Source organism: Tamandua tetradactyla, chromosome 4 (genome assembly GCF_023851605.1).
Source record: "Tamandua tetradactyla isolate mTamTet1 chromosome 4, mTamTet1.pri, whole genome shotgun sequence".
NCBI lineage: Eukaryota > Metazoa > Chordata > Mammalia > Pilosa > Myrmecophagidae > Tamandua > Tamandua tetradactyla.
The window spans coordinates 96,151,906-96,167,061 of NC_135330.1; the positions used below are offsets into that span (position 1 = coordinate 96,151,906).

General features: G+C 39.2%; 1 protein-coding gene across 1 annotated transcript in view; it reads left to right on the forward strand.

The window, feature by feature from the left end:
- Nucleotides 1–3,623: 3,623 nt before the first annotated feature.
- Nucleotides 3,624–15,156, forward strand: part of LOC143681195 (nucleoporin p58/p45-like) — a 91,532-nt gene continuing 79,999 nt past the window's right edge. The window contains exon 1 of the mRNA XM_077158010.1: nt 3,624–3,850. Within this exon, the coding sequence (XP_077014125.1) occupies nt 3,807–3,850 (44 nt within the window). The 5' untranslated portion in view covers nt 3,624–3,806. The remainder of the gene's footprint in view (nt 3,851–15,156) is intronic.

The window sequence follows — 15,156 nt, forward strand, 5'->3', positions numbered from 1 at the left end:
CACTGAATTATAAAGAAGAATGAGGGAGTGAAAGTGAAAGCAGAACATTAAAAAAATGAAGAACACAGAAGACAAAGTATTTATACACACACATAATTATATATTTGTTTGTATGTTTTATTTTCCTGTCTGATACTACAGCACAAGAAAAGAGCTAGAATGGCTGTCACTGAATTATGTGTTTGGAATAAAGTGACTTAAAATACAGACTGTCTAATGTACAGACGTCACTTCTGGAGGTCCTAGGGGAGAGACCTCAGAAACAGCAGTCCTCCAGAAAACTGAAAGTACAGTAGAAGGAAGGAGAAAAGGAGGGAGGGAGGAAGGAAAATTTAGAACCAGGTTAGAGGAAACTCCTTTTATGGCAAACAATCTTTCTTAGTTTCTGAATTCTTAAGTGGTTTGTCTAAAGTCATCCACTCTGTAAGAAGCAGAACTAGAAATGAAATTAAAATCAGCCCAGAGAAATTTCCTCAGCCCCAAATTACTCTTGTTGGAGGCCGCCAAGGAGATTTTAATCCTTGCTCTTAGAATGCATAAGATAGCTCCCTCCCCTCACTCCAGCAGCTATGCTCAAGAGTTTTTCAAAATTTTATAGTGCTACTTCTTATGACCTACTTAAGGAAGTTAGGAAGCCAATAACAAGTCCTCTTAGGTTAAAGAAAAACCTGGAATAACTATTAAAAATGAAATAAGAAGTTTTCAAATTAAAGTCTCAAAAACAGAACTCAGGTATATTTATACTTTATGTGTTAAAAAAAACTAGTAGGGCGGGCCACGGTGGCTCAGCAGGTAAGAGTGCAACACCTAAATTCATAATTCATTACAGAAACATAGAATGATTAAAGTTTAGAACTAAAAGGAAATTAGAAATCAAAGTTTTACCTTGGAACCCCTTTCATAGTAACATCTAACAGACAAACCACTCAGTAATGGTTACTAGAAACATAATATTTAATATAATCATAATAAAGTTCCTAGGGGTAAAAAAAGGGAAGTAAATCATTAAAGACTGTTATAAACTTCATTTTAATATAATCTTCAATAATATTCATTTTTAAGATATCATTGACTATTTTCCTATTTACCAATGGACAAGTGCTTTAATTGAAAAAATATTGTTGTAATATCGAACTCAGAAAGTCCTCATTTTAACCACATTCAAGTATGCAATTCAGTAGTATTAATCACATTCTCAATACTGTGCTACCATCACTGATAATCCATCACCTCTACTTTTTCATCCCTGCAAACAGAAACTTCACCTTTAAGCTCTAATTCTTCTCTTCCCACCCATCCCCTACCTCCCACCTTCATCCCTGGAAACCTATAAACCACTCTCTATTTCTATTGAGGTCTGCTTCTTCTAGGTGTTTCACATAAGCAGGCTCATACAGTATTTGTCTTTTTGTGCCTGTCTTATTTCACTCAACACCAAGTTGAGTGACAAGTGACTTAATTTATTTTTTAATTTAAAAATAATTTAGAATGACCTGTCAACAAATTCAAAATGAGCCACTCTATTCTATTTGATTTGAGAACCAATAGCAATTCAATTATAAACTGAAATTTAACCATGTCAGAGCATCACAACTCGACAGAAATTATGCTTATGACATGAAAGTTAGACCTGTTAAATTTTATTATTTCACAGATTTGTTTTGTATTTTCAGGCTATCTTTCTAACTGATAAGGGCCAGCATATTACTAATTATATTGATTCACTTTTAGCATTATGATGTCTTCTGATGCATTGTCTTATGAGGCACGAGATTATGGTTTAATGTCATTCATTCACTTTTTTATTTATCAAATACAGTTGAGCAGCAATTATAAGTTGTTCACCATAAAATGGAAACCCACTGAAGAGTTCCAAGCCTGCATCACAGTGGTGGCAGAAAAAAACAGATGGAGAAAGTGGGTGGGTTTGAGATATATTTTAGATGTAGAGTGAATATGGAATGCTGATGGACTGGAAGTGTGGTGGGCAGGAAGGAAGGAATTGAGGAAGACTCTTTCTTAGTTCAACTACTGGTGAATGTCACAGCCATTCACTGAGAATGAAGGGATTTTAAAAATATTTTTTAATGTGAAATATAACATATATACAAAATAGCAATAAATTTCAAAGTACATTAACGATTAGCTATAGGACAGATTTCAGAGTTCGGTATGGGTTACAGCTCCACAATTTTAAGTTTTCCCTTCTAGATGCTCCAAGACACTGGTGACTAAAAGAAAAATCAATATAATGATTCAGCAGTCATACTCATTTGTTAAATCATACCTTCTCTGTTATGACTCCTCCTTCTCCTTTGGTCCTTCTAGAATGGAAGGATTTTGAAGGTTGGGAGGGATGATGGAGAGCAGGTTGGGGGACCAGTTGGAATCAAGGACTCGTTTAGGGTATACTAAAGTTTGAGATGCCAATTAGACCTCCAAGTTGTGAGACCAAGTAGAATAGTAGGTCTGTAGCTCAGAGAAGTCCAGCATGCATTTATAAATTTAAGGGCCATTAACATAAGTCCAGGAGCTACGCTTAAAGTAACAGAAGTAGGAAAGTGTGGAGGGTGGACAGGGCAGGGGAGGGGAGAGAAGAAAAGTAAAGGGAGTCCTAGGGAAGCTTTGAAGAACATTAACTTTCAGAGGTAGAGAAGAGGGGCAAAGTGAATGAAGGAGACAGAAAACAGCAACCAGGGAGGCAGAAGGATAACCTATGTCCCTGAAATTGAAAGAGGAAAATGCTCTCAAGGTGTGAAAGCTCAACTCTGAGAGGTTTCTACTGAACCATGCCAAATAATTCTCAACAATGTTTGTTGTAAAGTGTTTTATCAGGATCCACGGAATGCACTTACATCCATATTAAAATATGTTCAAAACGTCTCTTGTGAGGAATTATTTTACGGAATCTTTGAACAGGAATTTTTTTAAACAATTCTGAAATTTAATCCAGAACACACTAAATCTCGTTGAAATTTAAACATGTAATTCACAACTGCTCTCCTCTTGAGCCCGCTATCCCCCTCCCTGGCACTCTGCCACCACGCGCCCGCCCTGGCTCACGTTGCAGAGCTGGAAGTTCTCGTCTGCAGCGTCTCGGCGATCTCCGGCTCTTGGCTGCCGGGTGGCGAGGACGGCGGCGGCGGCGGCGGCGGCGTGGCCACAGACCATCCGGCGGTCAGGCCGTCCAGCCCTTTCCTGATGTTGAATTTCCTCATGGTCTCGCGAAGCCCCTCCTGAGGATTCCAGCGGCCCCAGGGCGCGCGCAGGACCCGCACAGGAAACACTGCGACTGCGGCCCCGAGTCCAGCTGCCCACTCACCTGGCCGCCGGCGGGTCCTGCACCGCCCCCGCCGCTCCCGCTCCATCTCCAGCTCCTGTCTGGTCTCCACTCTCGGTCGCGGCTGCCTGGCTCCACGCAAACGCCCGGGCCAGGCCGGCCCGCCGCTGACTGGACCGCTGCATCTCCCTGAGCATCAGCAACCAGCGCCAATGCCCACCAGACCACGACAGATGCCAAAAGCCATGACCCGCACACGGCGCCACGGGGCGGCAGACACGTCTTGTCGGCGCAGGCGGTCGGCGTGCGCAGGCGTGGCGCGACCCACCAGGCCTCCGGGCATGCGCAGGAGCATTGTGTTCGCACCTGCTGAGCTTGCAGTCGGTTGTGTGCAAGCGCACCAAGAGGACCCCGGTGGTGAACTTGGACATGCGCATGCGGGTCACGGCCGTTGGCGTCTGTCGTAGCTTGGCGGGCGTTGACGCTGGTTGCTAGCCCTCAGGGAGTCGCGGCCGTCCAGTCAGCGATGGACCAGCCTGGCCAGGACCATTGTTTCACTTTGGAATCCAGGTAACACTTAAGTGCGTGGGCCCCACCCACACCCATGCAACAAGCACTTTTCATTTTGATTTCCCTGGAGATTTTGGCTGATTCATTTTATTCTCTTTTACTTTTATCCAGATATTTTATTTCTATTTTAAGTTCTAGTTTATATTTCCATGATACTTTTCTGATCATGCCTTTCATACTGGGTATTGAACTTTTGATCCCTGTTATTCTATTCTTTAGACTGATTTTTTAAAAACATTTTATCTTTTTTCCTCTGCATTTTCTCAGTATTTGCTCCCCCCTCCAATTTTACCCTAAATAGATTTGACTGTTTGCATACTGTACTTGATTGCTTATACTGTGGGTACTATATGTTATTTTAATTATTTTCTTTTGCTTGCAACTTCTTCAACTCATCAATATCGTTCTTGAGTCACACATTTTTGTATTTAAATTTCCTGTCTCCCTTGCGCAATATAATCCTTCCTCTAAAAAAATGTGTTTTTACAGTATAATGTGTATTCAAAATGATTCTGTAAAATAATGCCACCCTGGAATATGAAATTGCTTTGATTTTTTCAGATGCTGTTTTCAATTATCTATTCAATTAGTGGTCCCTGCCACTCACAGACTTCAGGTTGTTTATTGCTTTTATTTGTCCTGAGAATGGGACCAGGTCTGTCAATAGAATTGAGCAATAGAATTGCTCTCTATTATAGAGGGTTGGTGTTCTCTATAAGCCTACTCTCTCTGCCTATGGCAGATTCCTACTATACAAATATAGAGGCAGTTGATGCATATGAATATCATGTGTTTGAGTAGTCCCATTCCCTGTTTCTAACAGACCTCTCTATATTGTGATTATCTATTCTGCTTCCCCACTTCTTATATGTTATGAGCAGAGTCCCTTAAAAACTACTATTCCTATTGAATTCTTAGAGGATTTCCTTGGATCTTATCTGTCCTTGCATCTAGTCCATCCTCATTGAGTTTATATCTCCCAAAGTGAAAGAAACTGCTGACAATGCTGGGTTTTGCTGCCCTTTATTTTTAAAGTTATAAGACTTAGCATTCAAATTGTTATAAGGTATTTGCTTGAGCTCTCTTAATGATTTGGCAAACAATGATGGCAAGATCTTTTTAAAAAATGTTTTCTTTTCTCCATTGCCTTAAAAGCAATTAGTTATCAGTTGGAAGAGGTAGATTTTGAGTCCACTAGACAAATTCTGTTTTATTCAGATGTAAAGAGATCCATTTCAAATTTGCCCTTGAAACATGGCAGTGATGCTTCCCATCAGAATCTCAGGTTTAAAGTACTGACAGAGGGCAGGCCACGGTGGCTCAGCAGGCAAAAATGCTTGCCTGCCATGCCAGAGGACCCGGGTTTGATCCCCGGTGCCTGCCCATGTTAAAGTACTGACAGAGAAGTCAACTGAGTAATCCCTCAGTCTGAGCATTGAACTCTTCTTATTCAGGAAAGCAAATTCTGCTATTCCCCTTAAAAATCATTTCCATAAAAAAAGTAATTTCCAGTATTTTACAACTGCATAGCAGAGACTGTCTGGCTGATTTATAGTCTACTTAGAGCTCATTTCCTCTTGTAGTCTAGGAAAAAATGTCCTCCTCATCTATTGTCCAGTGCTGTTTCAGATACCCCAGACTCTTAGTGAGTCTCAAATCATTCTATCCTCATTTAGGTCAAAGGAGCACAGTTTCATTTGGTTTATCTCATAGGGGTCCTTGCCCACACATTTCATCAGAACTGGTAGTTTTCATCTGAAATAATGACATTTCACATATCATAAGTGGTGACATTAATGATGCCTGGATTTTCTAGTAATATTATAATGATTCAAGAATGTTCTAATTACTTAGGAATTGTATGGTGCACAGAGGATGATTCAAATGGCTACAATGATTCCCATTTCTCTAACATTTGGATATGTTGTGCTTTAGTTCTTTAAGAAAAATTTTCAACCATTACCTTTGTCCCTACACCTCTCCAATGCCAAATGAACAGTGGCATGTCATTTGTATTTTGCAGTTTACATCAGCCACATCAATTAAAATTTATTGAACTTTGCATATGGGAATTTTCTTAATGTATATTAAACTCAAGACAAATACTGCATCTTCAAAAAATCTTTATATCTTATTATATGCTGGGAGATCAATATACACTAGTCCCAAACTAGTTACAAGCCAATGGAACAGGAATCATAGACCTTCCTTGATTACAGAAATAATATTGTTTAATCCATTATATGCAGAAGATCAGCTTGACTCCCCCTATTGTTTAAATTCCTCTGGACAGGGTTGCTGCTACCACCCCTAGGCTCCAAGGATACTAAATTCTGGGTTACTAAAACCACTGATGTGATAAGGATTTGGGATAAGGATCCTGCTTTCTTTCCAGAAACTGTTTCTTACTACCTGCTCAATAATTTTTAAAAAAATGGGCACTGTTGTTTATATAATTCTCTTTCCAAATCTTCCACAATGATTGGTTACAAAGATTCTCTCATTAAGAGATGGTGTTTATTTTCCTAATACTTGAATGTGGGAAAACCTTGTGGTTTTTTTGGATAACAGAATGCAGAGGAAATTGTGTCAATTCAAAGCCTAGAACTCAAATTGCACATTTCTGCCTGTTGTCTTGGGACCTTGCAACATCTCTGTGAATGTGCCCAAGTTATCCTACTGGATAGTGAGAGATCTTAACCAGAGCTGCAACAGCCCAGCTGTCTCAGCCAAGATTCCAAACAGCTGACAGTATGTACAGGGTGGCATTCACATTGGATGCATATATCTGCATGTTTTTGCCCATTCAGAAAGGTAGGTCTTTATAACATTCTCCCAGACCCCTTTGTCACCAATTTTCCAATCATGTTCTCTCCTTAATGCTGATCATAAAATAAAATGACAGGCCATAGCCAGTATAAATGAACATGTCCCCTGCTATTTCCTCTTATACACTAAATAAAGAATCAGATACATTGCTTTATGTTCTGCCCACTCAGAGAATTTCCCTTGAATACTCTTCTACAGGGATGTCTTGGAAATGAGGATGAAGTGTTTCAGTTGTCTACTTTTAGGTGGTACATGTATACCAAGCACCCAAGTCTGAATGACAGGCCTGAGATTTCTCTTCTTCAGTCACTTGATGGTAGGAAAATCCCCATGAGGACATAGCTGAGGGCTGGGAAAGAAGATATTGTGGCGAAGTGGGATCCATACACATTTGAGAAACTTCCACAATATCTTACTTGTGCTTTAAGGGTGTGCTTGAACCTGTCCTTGTATATACAACTTCCATTTGATGTTACAGTGCAACTGTGTGTGCCTAAATTTATGCCTTGGTCAGTCAGACAATGCCCTTACATGGCAGACAACTCAAGTCTCATGATAACTTGGTGACACATAATTATGTACTTGGTCTCTGCTATGGTCCAGTAGCAGGTTAAAAGCTTTTTATAAAAAAAATCATAATTATTTGCAGAGGATGACATGGTTTCACTCTAACATCCTAAGTATCTGTGTTGTGATTTTCCTGAAGGAGCCAGTCAAAGGTTCTGGACATCTTCTCTTTTTGCCACTGAAACTTCCAGCACTATTGAATCTTTTGGGTCATATGTGCTCTCAAGTGGGAGAGCAGCTTACACAATAGCCTGGACTTGTTGCAAGGATTTCATTTGTTCCAATCAAATCTAGCAATATTTTTGGCCCCTTGTTGAGTGAATCAGAATAACACATCAATTATGGGATATGTTGCCTATGAAAACCAAAGAGACCAAGCAGGAATTGTGCCACTTTTGTGGTAGAGACCAGATACAACAGTTTATCATTCACCTTTGAAGTGACATGTCTCACCCTGCTGAATGCCTAGAAATTTCACTAATGTGGAATTTGATTTGTTGGATTTGCTGGATTTTTCTTCTACTGTTAGAAACACAAATGTCTTATGAAAATTCCCCAGTAGTTGCTACATCTTGCACACTAGGACCATTCAGCATGATATCATCTATATAATGCACCATTGTGATGTATTATGGAAGGGAAAGGCAAATGAAGTTCATGCAATTTACATTTTTTGTTTGTTTTTAAAACTTTTATTAATATAACAATTAACATACAATATAAACATTCTTTTTCATGACATAGTTATATATTCATCATCATAATCATTTCTTAGAACATTTACATCAATTCAGAAAAATAAATAAAAAGAAAACAGAAAAAAAATTCATACATACCACACCCCGTACCCCTCTCTTTCACTGATCATTAGCATTTCAATCTACTAAATTTATTTTAACATTTGTTCCCCTTAAAGTTTATTTACTTTTAATGCATATGTTTTACTCCTCTGTCCATAAGGCAGATAAAAGAAGCATCAGATACAAGGTTTTCACAATCACACAGTCACATTGCAAAAGCTATATCATATAATCATCTTCAAGAAACATGGCTACTGGAAAATAGCTCTACATTTTCTGGCAGTTCCCTCCAGCCTCTCTGTTATACCTTAACTAAAAAGGTGATATCTACTTAATGGAAGTAAGTATAAAAGGATAATGGAAATCTCCAGGATAACTTCTTGACTCTGGAATCTCTCAGCCATTGACACTTTATTTTGTCTCATTTCTCTCTTCCCCTTTCAATGGAGGTTTTCTCAGTCCCTTGGTGTTGAGTCCCAGCTCATTCTAGGATTTCTGTCCCATGTTGCCAGGAAGGTCCACATTCCTGGGAGTCATGTCTCACATAGAGGGGGGAGGGCAGTGAGTTTACATGTTGTGTTGGCTGAGAGAGAGAGGCCACATTTGAGCAACAAAAGAGGTTCACTTGGGGTGACTCTTAAACCTTATTTTAAGTAGGATTAGCCTATGTTTTGCAGTTTTAAGTTTCATATGAACAAATCCCAAGATTGAGAGTTCAGCCTATTGCTTTGTTTGTCCTCACTGCTTGTGAGAATATCAAGAATTCTGCACTTGGGAAATTTGAATTTTCCCCCTTTCTCATCAGTCCCCCAAGGTGACTTTTCATGAAATCTACATTTTAATATATGGCTGAGTCTTGAATAGTGAGATAATTTCACTAGTTTTTCTAGCTGAAATGAAAGTGTTGGATTTGTCTTTACTCACAGATTCAAGAAAAAAAAGTATTGTGGTAGTTAGATTCAGTTGTCAACTTGGCCAGGTGAAGGCCCCTAGTTCTGTTGCTGTGTACATGAGCCAATGGTACATGAACCTCATCTGCTGCTGATTACATTTGCAGTCAGCTAGAAGGCATACCTGCTGCAATGAATGACATTTGACTTAATTGGCTGGTGTTTAAATGAGGAAGCAAACATAGCACAGCTAAAGCAGCTCAGCATACCTCATCTCAGCACTTGCAGCTCATTTCAGGACTGTGAGATGAAGAAAGAAATCACCCTAGGGAAAGTTGTTGGAACCCAGAGTCCTGGAGAGAAAGCCAACAGAGACTATCCTGTGCCTTCCCATGTAAGAAAGAACCTCAGTTGAAAGTTAGCTGCCTTTCCTCTGAAGAACTATCAAAATAAATCCCCTTTTATTAAAAGCCAATCCATCTCTGGTGTGTTGCATTCTGGCAGCTAGCAAACTACAACAAGTATTTTCTATATCAAGCTGTACACCAAGAACCATAAATATGTTGACTTGCTCAAATAGTCATACCATTTCTGGAACAGCAGATGCAATTGGAGTAACTTTCTGTTAAGGTTATGACACTCCACTGTTATCAAAGATTCAAATATTTTCTTCACAGGTCAAATAAGAGAGTTGAATAGGGATGTGTTGGAAATCACCACCCCTGCATTCTTCAGGCCCTTGATAATGGCACTAATCTCTGAAATTCATACAGGAATGTGATACTGCTTTCGATCTTCTATTTTGTTAGGTGGATGTAGTCCTAATGGCTTCCATTTGGCCTTCCCTAATAAAATAGCATCCAGTCTGCAAGTTAAGAAACCAATGTAGGATTCTGCTAAACATTGTTTATTTCTACTCTACATATGTATTCAAGAACTGAGGGAAATACTACAGAATGTGTTTGGGCAGCCTCAGCACCCACTATGACATGGATCTGACCCTAAATTCCATTGATCAAATTGACTTCTTTAGCCCCTACTATGACAGGTAGGAACACAGTGATATTTTGTGTCTCCTGGAATTACCATCAGTTCTGAGCCACTGAACTATTTTATCATTTACTTTAACCAGTGTATCATCATCCTGGTAAAAGTCCATTGTTCCCTTTTGGGAGAGCTAGGAGGACAATTAACAGTACACAGTTTTGGCAGTGTAGCAGAGCCCTTCCACAAAGGGTCTTCATCCCTTTCATTCCAGGATTTCTGGATCTACAAACTCTCCAATGTGGGAATTGATTGAGGGACTGTGATTTCCTGTTTTTATTATTCAACTTAGACTTTTATTCACTTGATCTTTACTTCTTCTTATATAGATCAAGAAAAGCCTTGATAGACTTCCCAGTTTTTTTTCTTCTAGATACCTTATGAGTGATAAGTCAATGTCATAGATTTCTGTGAGTCAGATTATTCTGATTATCATTTTCACTCTGCTTTCCAATTTGGTAGCCATGATATCTTGTCTTTAGCAACTAATTTCTACTACTTGGTTAATGCTAAGTACATCCAAGTCCATTCTCAGTAAATCTCACAGTAATATAAAACTTATAGGGAAGAGTAACCACAGATCTCTTTAGGGATGATGGCAATTTACTCACCAATTTGTTCTTCACAGAACTGATGAAAAGTATGTCCTCTGGATATTCCAGAAGTGAGTTTAACAAATCTTTCATTTAAATCCACTATAGCATTCCGATATTTGTAAGCCTTTAGATACCCTCATCTGCAGGGCAGTACTGAAATTTCAACTTCAGACAATGTAGGTCACCTTTTGTTCCATGCTATAGTCAATCACTCAAACAAACTATTAGAGTCCTTTCTAAACCCTCAGGCTAAAATATTCAACCCAGAATCTCTGCTTAGTGGGTCCATATCAATATATTCAGCCTGATCCATCTTTATGTTACTTCCACCATTATACCACACCATCAATATACATTCCCACAAATATTTCCCTGGTTTCTCTCTATACAAATTGTAAAACTCATTTAGATTAGTTGGGGGAGTGTAGCACAGCCCATCATGGGATTTGCCATGAACCTCACCTTTTTGGACATGTTGGGGATCCAGTCTCATTATGATTCTCAAAATAAAGATAGGAAGAAGTACTAGTTCATGAGAGGAATTAACAGTACCTTACAAGCCAACTATCTCAGGGAATTTATTTACAGTTTCATCTCATAATACAGGTTCATTTCATTCAGAGATGTAAGGGGTGTTTCTGCAGTGAAGGCAGTTACATCTCTTCTTATGGAGGTTAGATGTCTCATTCTTCAGAGCATGCCATCACACGTTTATCTGGAAAGGGGGAATCAGCAGAATATTTTTCAGTGTCCTTAACTTCATCATTATCACTTCATTGACTCCATTCCAATCTTCTGAATCCCATTCCCTATCCAATCAACACACAAACTTTAACAGCATATGCCCTGTGATGTTTTCAGAAATTATTCAATTTATGTTGCAATTCAACCACTCACAGAATGAATTTATGGATCAGGTTTTCAGAAATTCCAACCCCACATTACAAAAAATAAGAGTTTCTTTCAGGGCATGCATAGAAATTTTAATGTCCTTCACCCCATGAAGGTGGTAATTTGAAGGCTTTGAGCTCATCCTTTTCTTTCATAATAATATTCAGCATATTTAGGGCCTACCAACCAATATTATTAAACTTTTTAACTCCAGAAAATGATCAAGGTATTAAGTTCATGGTCACCCAGAGCCTCACCTCTTACAAGCATGTGACTTGCAATACTCAGTGATGATATTTTACTTACCTCTATAGCTGTTTCACACCACAAACTATGTGTGTCATCTTGAAAATTAACAATAGAGTAACGTGGGCCTTTTAATCTGATCAGATTAGAGATCCAGTTACAGAGCACCAGACCTAACTGAGTAGCCTTATCTGTAAGATTCTATTTCTCAAGACCACTCTTGGTACCAAATTGATATTAGTAAGAGCTTTCCATGGAAATAGAACCAATTGTTTCATTAAATAACAGTGTAAATATTATAGAATTTTATAGGCATTACTTGATACAACTGGAGATTGGCAAATCCAAATTCTATAGGGCAGACCTCGAGCTGGAATACCAATTTAGGATTTCATGAATTCCCCAGGAGAAACTAGCTTGCTGAATTAGAAATCCTTCTTTCTGATTTCTCTCTTTATGTCTTTGAATTGTTTGGATGAGCAGACTTCTCTCACTGATGAAGGTTGATTGTAGGTGTAATAAGGCATAGATGCAGCCAACTGGTTAATGAATTAAATCAACAAAATATAAAGACAGCAGCAATCAGAACAGTGCTTGCTTGACCCAAAACTGAACACCATAATCTAAGCAAGTTGATGCATGAATTTAACCATCATCTCTGGCTTTTTTCCAATCTTTGACTATGCAAAAATATTCAGTGAATGTGCTTATAGATATCATTTTATGGTATTCTTCCTAGAATTTAGAGATAAATACTGCCCATTTTGGGAATCAAAAGCCAGGGCAAAAGAAACACCCATTGTCACACAAAAGTTCCAGAATGTCTAGGAAATTCTCTGACATCTGAGATTTGTGCCATTGCTATGACCTCACAACTGGACATGGGGTAGAAGAAGCCAGAATTGTTGGCCCTTCTTACCCATCTGCTCTTGTTTCCCAGACATCTCTGTATAACATAGATATTACCACTTAAGCTCCTTTGGGGTGAAGAAAGGAGCCTGGTCTTCCTATTTCATCTTTAGCCTTTGTGGTTTATGAGATGGCTCCATAGGCTCTCCCCATTTCTCAGTACCTCATTTCTAATTAAGCATTAGAAGGAGAAGCCAAATGAGGACCCAAAATTCTGGTTCCATTCCCCAATCAAACTGTTCACTTGTTTTGTGACTATTGGAAGATCCATTCATCTCTAAGAATCATTTTAGCCATCTATCAATGGAAATATTACCTTCACTGTTTGATTTTTTGTGGTCTGACATTCTGTGGGGTAGAAACTACACTTATGAGAATCAGGTCTGTGATGGTAAGATGATGACAGGATGTCCTTCTTTTTGTTGTCTCCAGTCACTAGTGTTACCCCTTAGAATCCTGGAGTCATACCTCTTTGCAATCTCTACCCACAACGTGCACATGCCTTCCAATCTTTATCCAGCTACAAAGAACCCATGATTGTCAGGATGTGCAGGGTTCCTGTGCATGGACTTCACATACACTATAGCTTCCTCAGGATAGTCTTCTAAAGTCCACCTCCATCTCACCAGCTTTTTAATGAAATTGAATACTGGTAATATACTCAGAGAACAGTTTTGTGTATGGTGTGTTTGTATGTGTACATTTTCAAGGGTAATTCTTATTATTCACTACCTACAGTATTCATGGTATAGTAATGTCTGTTTATGCAGCACATCATAAGCAATGGCAATTCCAAAACATGTCTGATTAGACTGAGATGGCCTAGGAGACCCATCCATACTGGCTGCCTCAGTTGTGCTCTCCACCTATATATAGCATATCTATGAGCACCCATGATGGGGGGGACATAGAGTAGTAACTCCAGACAAGTCAGATGCTGGGCCACCATGGAAACAATCTGTGTTTCCTATACTCACAGGAAAGGGGCAAGACCTATGAGGCAGAGTCAGAGCCAATTTAACTATTGTCAAAGCTTTATATAGATGCCCCATAGTCTCTTCCCATTTCTCAGTACCTCATTTCTAATTAAGCATTAGAAGGAGAAGCCAAATGAGGACCTAAAATTCTGGTTCCATTCCCAGTGATCATTAAACTATACTACACCAATCCAGTAGTCCTGAGCTGGGCCTGGTCATGCCTTGATCATCAAATGGTGCTGAGTGATGGAGACTCTAAGCTTTCCCAATCATTTAGAACTGCAGTGGGAGTTTTTTATTTTTTCAAATTGTGCTCCTTGGCTCAAGGAGATCCCATCAGAAAATTCTCTGATGTGGGCATCAGTGAAGGACAGTTGACATTCAAATGGTTTAGAAAGGGGGGACTTCATTTGACTGTAAAAGTCTAGGATAAAACTAGATTTGATAAAGCTGCTTTGAGACAAGTATGACAGGGTCACAGTAAATGTGTTTTATTGTAGATCATTGGAGATAAAGCTGGAGATGAAGGGGAGACTAGACAATGAATCTGAATGTTAAGCTGTGGAATCATAGGTTTAAAAGCATTGTAGACTTAGAATGGAGTCAAGGGGCATTGGAAAATACTTGAGCTTGGGAGGGGTGTAAGCAGAACTTGGCCTTAGAAAGTAACTTTCAGGAGAAGGTTTGTTAATCAGCATGAACTAAGCCCAATATTTGGAATAAAGAAAATCCACAGATGATAAGACTCAGAAGTCATTCATTGCAGGATCCAAGGTTAGTCAAAGCTGAAGCAAATACTTGAGATTAAAATTTATTGAAAACACCAAGGATAAGGCCCACTTTCTACCATGATGCTAAATTAACAACAATTTTTCTTGATTAAAATGTAATGTGTCCATGAAAAAAAATCTGGAGGAAAAACTGATGTAAAGATATCTGCAATTATGCTCATTAAGCTTCAGTAATGAGGAGCTCTGGGAGGGAGGCAGGCTAATTTGGCCTAGGATGTGTAGGTATGTGTGCATGCTCATTTAAATTTGTGTGTGTTTGCATGTCTGTGTTTGAATATGTGCTGTGTGCACAGGCATTTGTGTACCAGGTGCATTCATGTGTGTATTTGTGTGTAGTGGAAGATGGTGGCTTCTCCTGAAGCCATGAGGAGGGAGGTTAAAATCTTAGGCCTTCCTCAGCCACTCCCTTTTGAATATCATTGCTCTACTCATGACTTACCTTCAGCAATAAGTGGCAAAGGCTGAGGCCTCTGATGTGGGCGTCCATAAAACTAAGTCAGAGCAACACTAAAGCCCTGGTATTTGAGGAATTAGGGAAAAGAGGTTGGGACTGATGTGTCCAAGCCATGATTCACCTTCCCTTCACCAAGCATCTGGGATCAGTGGATTCTGATTTAATCCAAATTCCACGTATTTTGGGGTGTAGCAATAAAATGCAGAAATGAATGGTTCCTTGGTTCATCAGCCCCTATATATGAGTGAACACAGTGTTTAGGCATGGCGCCACCTCATGCAGACTTGACATGCTGCAGAACCCAAACACTAT